This window comes from Conger conger, chromosome 1, assembly GCF_963514075.1.
Source record: "Conger conger chromosome 1, fConCon1.1, whole genome shotgun sequence".
Classification (NCBI taxonomy): domain Eukaryota; kingdom Metazoa; phylum Chordata; class Actinopteri; order Anguilliformes; family Congridae; genus Conger; species Conger conger.
Window position 1 is genome coordinate 71,096,069 of NC_083760.1, and position 13,386 is coordinate 71,109,454.

A 13,386-nucleotide genomic window follows, 5' to 3' on the forward strand; every position below is an offset into this window, starting at 1 on the left:
TGAACCAATGGCGTGGTGCGCTTGACAGGAATTCACGCAGCCCTAGTTCAGCTTTAATGCTTCTCAACATTCCACATTGGTTCTGTTAGAAATATCCCCCAGGTCTGTGTGTGTGGTGGGCTGATCTTTTTTGTCTGGTCTAAAAAGCATTCTCACTAAGTCACATTGTTTAATCCACCATGGCATCAATGTGTCATTTTATACTGACCCAAAATTTGAAAATAGACGGGGTCATTCACAAAGGCAGAACAGTGCTGACTGGATTAATGGAATGACATGTAAACACTGAGTCCAGTGTAAGAACTAGCAAATGACAAGAGACACTATTTAACCTCCTAAGACCCGCACTCTTTTTTGGTATGCATTTTTAATTTCTCTTTGCTATTTAGGCTTATTGGGACCTGATAAGTATACAAACTAAGCATCATCTTTTGACATGATGTAGTTTTAAGGTTTTAAGGTCTTAAGAATGAAGTATTATGGTTGTACAGCCCAAAATGTGGAGTCCACGCATGTGTACGCCAGGTCTTAGGAGGTTAATGTAACATTGATGTGAATATGGAAGCTTCAGCTCACCTCCTCACAGTACTTGAGGTCGACGGACTTGCCGTCGCTGCGTACACAGTCCAGCATGCGTGTCTTGAAGCCATTCCCGCAGATAGCTTTCTCACTCAGCTGGCAGGTGCTCCAATCTGGGGAGACACAGATGAACAGGGGAGAATCATAAGAGAGGATAATCAGGTCCGCCCAGGTCCATCCAGCTAACAGCAGAAAAAAACAAGAACTCCCTAAAACATCTCACCTTTGACTAATTGAGCAGTGCAAAGACATCAATCTCTATACCTGGAGGGACTTGTGTTGACTGATATTTTACACAAACTTTTTCTCTAGATTAATCACCTCCACCAAACACAGCTCAGTTGTTGTTTTATGCTCAAGAAATATTTTGCTGCAGTGCAGTTTGGGAAATGCATAGGGTCGTCAGGGGAATTGATTAGAACATAACCCAGCACAGCACAACTTGCCCTCCAGGAACTGGATTTCACACTGGTCTGCTGCTTTGGTGTAGGTTTAGACATGAAAGAAAAGGAATGGGCGTGTGTTGAAATATGGTCACATGTACATGTTCCTGTAGATTCTCCCATATACAGTAAAAGAAACAACAAAGTCTTTGGACGAGCAGGCTTATCAGACCTATGAAACAAAGCCAAGATCACAAAACACTAAGGCTACTTAGAAATCATCACAGGGCAATAATACATTTTGTCTATCTGAAACCCTTTGACAGAACTGAGTAGATGTTTTCAAAAAGTCAACTCCACAGTGACTCCAGAGCAGAGCTTTGAGAGGCCCAGGGGAGCTGTAAAGAGATAGAAGGGAAGTAAAGTCTAGTTTTGTCCATAACACATTAAAAAAGCTTTAACCATAAATATCTTCTTTCCTTCTAATATCACGTACTAAGACACCGATATGCCTGAGTACCTTGGGGACAGGGAAGCCAGGGAACTGAGAGCAGAATTAAAGATGGAAATCTCTGCAGTGCCCTGTTCACATCACTGATGAATAAAATGCTCGCAGTAAACTACAATTTCCTACAGACCTTGAATCAAGCAGAAGACAATGTGTTCAGCCTTTAACTCCCCGTGACAAATTAAAGAATCCTTTTTCATCTTTGACAATTTATTTTACTAAATGCCTACTTAGCTAAATACACTGCACATGGTACGAAATGAGAAACAGTAATATGAACATAAATATACTTATGTATTAATTTAATTTAAGCTGACTGAGTAAAGGAATGTGATATTGTGGGGGTGGTATAGCAGCAATTTTGTAGCATAGAAGCCGGGCTAGAAACCAACCCGCCTAAGCCCAACGTCTTTATGGCCGGCTCAAACCAGCGCGACAACCTCAACTGAAATTTGAAGCCTGAACCTGATAGAGCCTGAATGCTGAAATAATAAGTTAACACCACACAGCTCAATAGAAAACAATGCAGTGTAGGGGGAGCCACACTTCTGCCAGATGTCCGTAATGATCAGAGCAAGCAAGCCTGCTAGCTAATGTGCCCTTTTTCTGTCTGATAAACATTATGTTCATAAGATTATTGCACTCTGCTCTCAAATACGGCAGTTTTAATTTGTTAGTTGATCGGTACACTATAAACTCTAGAAGCTTTGTGCCATTGTTGTCAATTGTTGTTAACAGCTGGTGGAAGTGTTGCTATGCTACTATTTATACTGTGTTTTTTTGTTTACCTGTAGCAGAAGGTTGTTTTTACCTGTGATAAGTGTGTGCTGTGATGAGGCATTTGTTTATTTTTATTGTAGGAATAGTGAAATGTTATAGGGCAGGTTACAAACTGCTGCCTGAAAAGACCTGACTCAAAAAGGCATTGCTCTAAAACACACTGAGTGCAAGTAACTATAGCCATGACAGTTTGTTCCTTCTGCTTGTACAGAATGCCGTTTTCCATTCCTAGTGCTGGTACATAATAACAAATGGAACCCTTCTTCACTTAACACAAGTTGCTTGTCTTTTTGCATGGCTTTCAAATACTTCACAATATTACTCACTTGCTGAAACAAAGGTCCCCAGTTAGTCTGTGCTATTTGTGATGTTACAGGTGCAGTGCTAGACTGATGTATTACCGGTAATGTTATAGGTGCAGTGCTGGATGGATGTATCTACCTGTGATGTTATCGGTGCAGTGCTGGATGGATATGCTAGCTGTGATGTTATAGGTGCAGTGCTAGATTGATGCATCTACCTGTGATGTTATCGGTGCAGTGCTAGATTTATGTGTTACCTGTGATGTTACAGGTGCAGTGCTGGATTGATGTATTACCTGTGATGTTACAGGTGCAGTGCTGGATTGATGGATTACCTGTGATGTTATAGGTGCAGTGCTGGATTGATTTATTACCTGTGATGTTACAGGTGCAGTGCTGGATTGATGTATTACCTGTGATGTTATATGGGCAGCCTGTAGCGTAGTGGTTAAGGTAAATGACTGGGACAGTCAAGGTTGGGGGTTCGATTACCAGTGTAGCCACAATAAGATCCGCACAGCCGTTGGGCCCTTGAGCAAGGCCCTTAACCCTGCATTGCTCCAGGGGAGGATAGTCTCCTGCTTAGTCTAATCAACTGTACGTCGCTCTGAATAAGAGCTTCTGCCAAATGCCAATAATGTAATGTAATAATGTAATGTAGGTGCAGTGGATTGATGAATTACCTGTGATGTTATAGGTGTAGTGGTAGCAGTTCTTATTCAGGCTACACACTTCAGTCTGTGTGGTGGCAGGGCACTCTTTTCCCATTCCTGGCTGGCGGATAGCATACGCTGTCCTTTCTCGACTGCTCTTCTCATTGCATGGCTGAGGAAACAAGATTTTTCATCAGTCCAGGTTCTCGGGCTCACCCATGGTTGCTCAGCACACACCAATCACTATCAGTGGAAGCCAGTCCAGCGGCTATGATAGGACCGTCAGATCGACCATTTAAATTCCCATGTTCCTGCCACCACCTGAAATAAATTTGCAACCCAGCTGGTGTACGCTGATTATAATCGTCTTGTCCGATGTCAGGCTATTTCTTGGACCGGGTGCATCACAGCTCATCTTGGCATCCCTTTAGTAATTAGCATTTTCATCAGATCCATGGGCAGTCAGCTCAGGAATAACACTGAGGATAACGCAGATACGCTTCCCACCAGGGACCTGCACATAATGTGCTTTATGACACAGTCCTTGGCCACGGCGTGCGGCGATGGCTCATCCTTCCCACAATCCCTCCCTCCCCTCGCGCCTCCATCCCCACGATGCATTGCACATCTGAGTCCCGCACGCCGAGGTTTAAATTGGTGAGAAGTCAGCACGTCAGCACCTCGAAGAACAAGTAGAGAACAGGCCCACAAATTGGGCGGGTGGCAGGTGAGCATCTGGCACTTTAATTCCCTCTTTATTCACTTCACCTGTAAGTGAGTGATGACAGTGGCAGTCGAAGCCAAGCAGGTCTTACCAGGCTGCAGCGGCTCCAGGGGCCCCAGTGGGACAGAACACAGTCCTCCGGACACGGGAGCTGGCTCCCCTGGGCCCCGAGCGGCATCTCCTCGGGGTCACACAGGTAATCCTCAACCGCGTCAGAAGGCCCATCGATGGTGTTGAGCATACACCTGCGACAGAGCCACTGCAGTCTTACACCGGGTCCATCGTACAGTGCGTTCTGTCCTGGCCTTCCCCATGGGGTGATTCAAAATCAGTGACTCTGATAACATTTAGTATGGCTCTACAGAAAAAGAAGTGCTGATTCTCCCACGGAAATTGATGGGTGTTCCCCATCAACTTCAAGAGTCATTGCGACTCACAAGAGTGGTCGCAATGTGCCAACTGTGTGAGGTCAAAATGACCACAGTATGACCAATCAGACGAACAAATCTGCCCAAAACATGCTTCCTCAATGTGAATTCACAGAGCATATATAAATAAATAAATAAATTAAGCAGTCTCGGTGGCTCACCTGACTTTTCTGGTCTGCACGCCCTCTCCGCAGTTCTCCTTCAGGTCCACATTACTGACCTTCCAGACGCTCCAGGGCTCAGCCACCCAGACGTACTGACTGCAGTCACTGACACACGGCACCATCTCATACACCTACCACAAACACACATTGCATATCACTATCAGACAGATGCTTATATCATCCAGTATTCAACCATGGTAATGCCAATTGGTTTCTTTGAATTCTTGAATTAAAAAGCAAAACAAAATGCATACATGCATAGAATGGATACATGTAGAAGACGGATATTTGGATTCTTTATCATCAGTATTCATTAAAAACATCCTATGGTGAGAACCTTCCATAAAATAGAACATAACTCATTGCTGTAATTCATTTTCCTGTCTTATGAGTACTGTGTGTGTGAATGCAGATGTACAGTATCTGCAGTGAGACATAGCTAAGAGTCATTAAGAAGAATTTCATAAAGTGCTTGAGGGAAAAAGTGGGATTTGATTATTTGTCTCATATCTTGGGAGCCATAGAATATGCAAATGCACATGATTGTTAATTAGTCCTTCAGAGAGTAATGGACGATTCAGGATATAAAGTGTCTTGTGCACTAATTGCAAGAACATCAAGAACACTGTTGGTCTATGTGTACAATGAGCAGCATATGTATGCTTTTTCTACTAATATAATACAGTTCCAGGCAATCTCAACAGACAATCAATAACACTATACTTTCAAATGTATATATCCCCCTTTTATGGTTGTGAATTCTGTGTAGTTTTGGCCTTATGGAAGTTGTACAGGTGTAAATAAAACTTAAGCATTCATAAATAAAGCAAAATAAATAAATGAAAATGCTCTCACCTGGGCCTATAGAGAGAAGCAATTTTACATGTCCAGGAATCCAGAGGGGTGGTGGGGAGGGGCATTAAACACTGGTTAGAACAAATTCTCAGGAACACACTAGTGCATTTTGGGGGATCATAAACTGATATAATTAGTTTAAGCAATGCACAAACATTTACCCAATGCACCATTATACACTCACTGAGCACTTTTTAGGAACACTTATACACCTACTTATCATCTAATCAGCCAATCTTGTGGCAGCATTGCAATGCATAAAATCAGATATGGGTCAGGAGCTTCAGGTAATGTTCATATCAACCATCAGAATGGGGAACTGGTGGTGGTGACTTTGCTTGTGGCATGAATGTTGGTGCCAGACAGGGTGGTTTGAGTATTTCAGAAACTTCTGATCTCCTGGGATTTTCACGCACAACAGTCTCTAGAGTTTGCGGAGAATGGCGCAAAAAACAAAAACATCCAGTGAGCAGCAGTTCTGCGGGCAGAAACGCCTTGTTAATTAGAGGAGAATGCCCAGACTGGTTAAAGCTGACAGGAAGGAGACAGCAACACAAATAACCTTAATAACATTACAACAGTGGTATACCAAAGAGCATCTCTGAACACACAACGAGTAAAACCTCTAAATAAATAGGCTTCAGCTGCAAAAGACTTAAGTCTAAAAATAAGTAATAATTAAGTAATAAATAGCAAATAATGTGCTCAGTGAGTGTATATTCTAGTCTATGTGCACCAGGAACATGTGGTGTACATTAAGCAAAGTTCCAGCAGAAAGCAAAAATGTGACCACAATCAGTATTCATTATCTGCGTAATAATGAATACTGATTCAGCGTTCTTTCATATGTATAAAATCATTATGTTTTCAGTTACCAACCGCAGCAGTCTTTTTTTTTTCTTTTTTTATATGACATTGCACAAGCACATGCATAAAAATCAATTATCCTTATTCTATGAGTCTATTTTATTTTAAACAGTATAGTAGACTAAGCTTTATTATAGCATTTAGCCCCTGACCCATAAAATGCTATTCGTTATTGCAGATTGACGTTTTACCTGATTGACATGGTCGAGTTTGGGACAGGGTCGTCCACCATTGTATGGTTTCTCTCTTAGCCACTTGGACCGGACCTTGACCCCGCTGCCACATGACTTAGTGCAGCGAGACCAGTTCGACCACTCACTCAGCTTACAGTCTGAAGGACAGGGTATGATGCACGCTGTCTCAATGTATCCTACAGAGACACAGGAGGGGGAGAAGCAACCCAGGTGTGAAAATAGTATAAAATAGCATTTATATAGGTCTTATTTACAAAACGGGAAATTGAGAAAATAATTTTTATCCAGGCCAAAGCCTGTGGTGCAGTCTGTAGGGGATTGTACTGAATCCCTCCATGAAACAAAAATGACTAATTTACTCCTGTTCTGGAGAATAAAGGTGATGTTAGTAAAAAATAATGGTTAAGTCCTCACAGCCATGAAATCTCCATTTATAGGCAAGGAATATCGCTACATGTGACACGGCTAGTCCAGTCCAGTCCAGTCTCTGCAACGCAGACCTCTGCTGTTCTCAGCCACAACCTCGAAAATGTTCCAGACCTTCAAATTATGTCTTCAACTGAGAATAACAGATTGGGCATTCAAAATTCAAGTCCTGAAGGCAACTATGACCCTGTGGTATGGTGTGGCCAAGCTGAGCTGACAAATAGCTTTGTGTTCCAGTACTTCTTCAAAGAGAAAATAAATCTGCCCAAGAGAGGAGCCTAGACCATCATAACAGCCAGACGTGTGTGCATAAAGATTTAATTGCCTGAGGAAATCCCAGAGGTTTTTGTGGAGGGGAAGAGAAACAGGCAAAGGACTCATGACGAGGTTAAAGCATCACAGGAGCCCTTGCACAGAGAACATGGTGCATTGTCGAACAAAAACTATACGGATAAAGATATGGGTAGATATGACCACTGTTTGTTTCATTATTTCATTATTTTTAAGAATAAGCTATTTTAACGCTTTGGCCTCAGCCTTCGGATGTGCTGACCAAGGCTGGACCCGAAACGCTCGCATAGTTTATTCTTGATCAAAATAATTAAATAATGAAACAGAGAGTGGTCTACCTTATCATTTTGATTTATCAACCAGAGCAAACCACCTTGTAACCATGTCACAATTGTATGTAGGCTGCAGACAAAATAACTTCAAAGCATACAGTCGCTCTCTTCCATACGTTTGTAAGAACTAGGTAGGCTATCCAACAGCACTGTGACCGAATATAAAGAAGGTTGAAAGATAACAGAGCAGTGTGTGAGACAGGGGAGACAGAAACAGAGAGATGCATGTACATCACAGCTGAGAGCTGAGGTTGGGAGGGATAATGATGTAAATCTATGTAACTATGTGGGTGTACCCGGTGGGTGGATGGGAACAATGGTAATGTGGGGTGAATACTGACTGCAAGCACAGGATTGCATTTGGCACCATCAGGGGCGGGCCTTTGTAATGTTAGGCCCAATCAATGGCTCTCCTGCAATCATAGCTTCAGGGGGAACGTCTCACACTAATAAGGCTGGCCACAAATAAAAATAAACCGACACCATGGACAATAATGTCTTTTTTAATGAAAACAGAATCTGCTGAAATCGCACAGTGAATACTAAAGTCCACATTCTCGGAACACTGTGATGCTTTGTCCATTTATATTTTTGCAGAACATACTGCATTTGTTGATTTCAGTGGTTGCTGAACTGATACTGTAAAAAATTTGGCATTGTCCTATATTCGAGCAGTTCTTTTTTCTTTAAGAATCCTGCATATAATCAGTTGAAAGAGAAAAGAACGCACCACACCACACTGAACAGACGGTAGGGGTAAGGTGTTTCCTATTGCGAAGTAATGGAAAGACAATGAATCGTAAACACAAGTTCATTTTTTAAGGATCTCATGCTGTTTATTATAATTGAAAATCAAAGCTGCTAAAAGCAGCTCTTGTCCGAGGGGTAATTCCCTGCGTTCCTTCAGCAGAACGGCATCTCGTTCCCAGCATGCATGTGATTAATGAGGTCATGTGACTAGCGGCTGGGGCCGTACAGAGCAGTCACTAACAATCACAGGGAATGCCGCTCGAAGCCCTGCACAGGGAGCACAATGCAATTCCTCGCAGTCACTGAGCATTACACAAACCCCCTGCCACCTCCAACTTATCATCACCTTCTCTGCACCTCAAAGCCCTTTCGCCTCCCGATCACACACAACACCCTCTATGAACACTGTATCTTAAAATATCGCCCTGCCCCCACCTCCTTCAAAGGAGTAACATGGTGGTTGAATGTGACACTTGCCAGTTGTCTTTAGGCAACAATAAAACAAATGTACATCTTTTCTGTACATTATTATTCTGTCATTTAAAACATATTTTTCCAAGCCTAAATTTCCCACTATAAACGTTCCCCCAAACTGTCTGGGGATGGTAATGAGAACTGTGATTGCCCCCACTTTCCACACATTGTTGTTCGTTACCATAGCTACCTCCATGATACCTGGTCTTTCGTCTGGCAGTCGGAGGGTTGCTGGTTCGATCCCCCACCCAGGCTGTGTCGAGTGTCCCTGAGCAAGACACCTAACCCCCAAATGCTCCTGACGAGCTGGTCAGCGCCTTGCTTGGCAGCCAATCGCCGTTGGTGTGTGAGTGTGTGTATGAATGGGTGAATGAGAAGCATCAATTGTACAGCGCTTTGGATAAAGGCACTTTATAAATGCCAACCATTTAGATAAAAGCACAACTGTAACATCCTTATGAGCAAACTAGCTAGCTAACGTTATCAATAACGTCACCTTATGAAAGCAAATTAGCTAGCGAGCTAATGTTAGCTAGCTAGCCAAATGAATATAACCAGAAATAGTCTAATAGTCCTTAAAAGGCAGTCTAATTTAAATGAACCCAACAAATATTTACACCGTCTTGCTTGTAGGCTAGCAGCGCAAACTATGGGATGCGAGTTATAGGGGAGGGATAAAGGGAGTGGTTATCCTCGTGTGACGCACTAAGAGGATAACTGTTGAAAATAGGATGATACATTTAAAACGCTTACTTCTCCAACGGACATATTTAATACTTTCATTGTGTTTCTTCAATGCCCTCTTGTGCAGATTGCATATAAAAACCTAGAAAGTGTGACCAACCACCATGTCATCACCAAGTAACAAATATCAGCACAAGCTGCAAGCAGCCTTTTTGATCAAAAATAAAACAATGGCCGCATGGAGAGCTCAAACGGCATTCTACACGCTTTCATTTTTATGCCTTTCCCTTGATAACCAGAAAAAGGAAAAAATGCCTCTTCTGATGTTCACCATAACCAGGGGTGAATGTCAGCCAGAGAGCAGTTGAGATGACAGTATCACTGCTATTCCATTAAGATTAACACAGGCAGTCAGAGGGGGAGAGGATGACGGGCTCTTAACAGCGCTGAAAAATGCAGCTCCTCTCCTCCGGACTGCTGTATTACATTATCACAACACCCACGCCTCAGCTACACTGACGTGGAAGCCTCTGACTCATAAAGGAAGGCTTGATCCTGCTTCAAAGGTGCTGATGAAATCATTTCCTCTTAGCTGGTATTTGTGCAACTGATCTTTCATATGGGATATAAAGAAAAGCTAGGACTTTACAAGGCTTTGTGGAAGGCGGCCACACACGGTCATTGACCAGTCTGAATGGGCATAGGACAATCATTCTTGAGGCACGTCATTTCTTTCAGTGCATTGAATGGAAGCACTGATTCAAGCTATTGATCATACCTGTATCAGTACAAAGCAAAGAGCCATACACAGAAATGTATAAACACCATTGATCATCATTTAGAATCCAATCATCATGTAGAGTAGATGCTTTACCGTAGACACATCGACATTCAAATGTGGACTAGAACATTCCCACTGAACATTCCCCCAACAACTGCTGAGTTAGCATTATTATTTATCATATATTGTCACAAGAATGATCTTCTGAACACACATATCAAGTCACATATCAAGTTACTGTAACCAATTTAACAATTAGCATAAAGCATTTCCTCACAGCCATGATCCAACTGTGTTTTCCATTGTACTAAATATAATGTTTCTAAATGTCTTTTGGGTTTGTTAAATGGCCCTTATTACCCTGAAGCTTAGCAGTGGTCATTTATCAAATGGGCAATAGCCTACATCATGGGACCTGATTACTTTGATGCTGATGCAATAGTTTGCAATCAAAACATTTTCATTTTGAGATACACTGTAGTGACAATTCCCCCAGCACTCAATGATGTCAATGATGGATTGTTTTCACGTTTATTTTGGCTTATCATGATGGTGTACTGTATATACAGTATGAGACGACACTCACCATGGCTGTTGCACCGTGACGTCTCCACGAGGCGGCCATTTTGGTCGTAACATGCCACAGCCTGGTAGCGGTAGCCCGAACCGCACTCCTTGATGTCACCCTGGACCTTCATTCCCAGAATGCCTTCCACTCTGCCCTCAGGGAGGACGCAGTCAGACCAGTTGCCCACTGGTTGGGCTTTGTACTTGTCACAAGGGCAGTACTGTGTCTCACTCAGGGGATAGATCTGGGTGTTCTTACACATGTCTCTCTTTTTGCTCTTGCCTGCAGTCAGATGAAGAAACACAATTTACTATTTTACTATTTTTACTATTTTACATGATTTAATTGACTTTTTTGGTTGGTTTATAACTTAAGTGCAAAATGACAAAAATGCTAACATCAATGTGAAATGTAATCCTGAGAGTTCCTTACCCACAAGCACCCTCTTGCGTGTCCGGACTGCTGAGCAGTCAGATGTGCAGGGCGAGAACTTTGACCAGCTGGAGAGCTGGCAGTCATCCTGGCACAGGAGCTGGCATGGCTGGGTGATAGGGGGCATTAAAGTGGCCAACTTCAGGCACTCTGCAATGTCTGCCTGCCCGCCATCCTGCCTCCGACATGAGATGGCTGGAAAGTCATAGACAAGGCAACAGTAAGCACATACAATGACAACAGTACCATTAAAAACCTATGTGGTTCACCTAGTTCAACAACCTCACAATTATCATTGAAGTCTGTATGAATCTTAAATGTATTTGATTACAAGTTTTCATAAATAACTGTTCCACTAGCGCATACACACCATGCACTGTATCACCTAAAATAATATAGTATATACACTCAGTGAACACTTTATTAGGTATTGATTAGACATATTTTTTAGACTTATTAAGTCTTCTTCTGCTGTAGCCTATCCAATTAGAGGTTTGACAGGTTGGGTGGTCAGAGATGCTCCTGCATACCACTGTTGTAATGTGTGGTTATTTGCGTTACTGCCACCTTCCTGCCAGCTACGACCAGTCTGGCCATTCTCCTCTGACCTCATTAACAACACGTTTCTGCCCACAGAACTGCTGCTCTGTAGATGTTTTTTGTTTTTCACACCATTCTCTGCAAACTCTAGAGACTGCTGTGTGTGAAAATCCCAGGAGATCAGCAGAGATATACACAAACCACCCTTTCTGGCACCAACAGGGGGTATTTCTTCCCCATTCTTTCGGTCTGAAAAACAGCTGAATCTCTTGACCACATCTGCATGCTTTTATGCTTTTTGTTGCAGCCACATGATTGACTGATTAAATATTTGCATTAACAAGCTTGTGTACAGGTCTACCGATCAGTATATATTTATGTCCAGCCTTCTCATGAAATGTTTACTAATAGAACCACCCTAGTACCCGTATAAAAACATTTTACATTTCAAAGCCATTGTGTTGGCTAGCACAACAAAACAAAGAGACTCCCCATGCCAACATCATTGTGTGAATCACCAGACAAAACAGAAGAGACCGCAGGAAGCCTCCAAAAGTCGCCAGAATATAGAATACAACACACCACTAATGGAGTCACATATCATTTCCAGTGGATTCACAATTGTGCATCACTGTCTGCGATGTCAGTGGAATGAAATTACAGAACCACAGCAGCGCTCTGCGTCTTACATTTTCACTCAAGACTGCTTTGAGGATTTAGCTCAAAACCATTTCTGTCTAGCAAGTTAAAGAGGAGCTGATGACCTAGCATTCCTACAGAAAGTCAGTCTACTTAATAGTTAGCTAACAACCTTAATAATACAATCTAACTCTAGACATATGTGTTTCAAAAATAATTTGTACGGTCATCTGTAAGGATGTCAGCGCAGTCAGAGAGATAAATAATGCATCTTCATTTTACAATGGTAATTGCAGTAAATAGGCAGGCAAGTTTTCATAAGATAACTTTTTCACAGACTAATTGGCCTGAAGGAAACCTCACTGACACCTTTGTTCACTTGTTTTTCATAGGTAGCAACAAACAAGCCACCTCTACAGCTAAATACAACTGTTTTTAACTGCAACCACAGGAAGCCTGTTCCAAAATACATAAATGAGGGTAATTTTATCTGTACATTCCCTCTCAGATTCAGTTCCCAGGCGATGGCATCACACTTTACCCTGAGCACTCATGCCTAATGAATCAGCAGGGTGTTAGACTCCAAACATCAGTTCTTTCCTCAAAAATGCAATCTCATCACCCAAATTTCCATGATTTTCACTTAGTAAAAATAGGTCCCCATGTTTTCAGTGAACAAGGGCTCTTGGAGTTATTGTGCCAGACAATTATGAGTTCCATATCCACCAGTCTAGAAGCATAAGCATGTCACTCTGTATATAAGGGTGCATACTGGTGAAATGTTATTACAATGATTGATAATAATGTGCTGATAATAATACTCCCACGAGAAGGTCATTTGTTTCTATACGGAGAGATATGATAGAATTGAAACAATTTTTCATTCCTTTGTCACTGACTTAGAATGTCAACAGTAGATTTTTTTTTGCCAGGAAGCCAGCTGTCAGCCCCAAAGATATGCCTGAGTCATAACAATGTTTCTCTGTTTTTAGATCAGCAAAGCGAGGAAAATGACTGTGACCTTTCTGACTT

The 13,386-nt window shown here is 42.1% G+C and overlaps 1 protein-coding gene across 1 annotated transcript in view; it reads right to left on the minus strand.

The window, feature by feature from the left end:
• Positions 1-13,386, minus strand: part of thsd7ab (thrombospondin, type I, domain containing 7Ab) — a 112,461-nt gene that overhangs the window by 20,811 nt on the left and 78,264 nt on the right. The window contains exons 13-19 of the mRNA XM_061245486.1: positions 11,176-11,370; positions 10,762-11,025; positions 6,435-6,613; positions 4,519-4,652; positions 4,021-4,174; positions 3,236-3,377; positions 577-692 (exon numbers count right to left, since the gene is read on the minus strand). Of these exons, the coding sequence (XP_061101470.1) occupies positions 577-692; positions 3,236-3,377; positions 4,021-4,174; positions 4,519-4,652; positions 6,435-6,613; positions 10,762-11,025; positions 11,176-11,370 (1,184 nt within the window). The remainder of the gene's footprint in view (positions 1-576; positions 693-3,235; positions 3,378-4,020; positions 4,175-4,518; positions 4,653-6,434; positions 6,614-10,761; positions 11,026-11,175; positions 11,371-13,386) is intronic.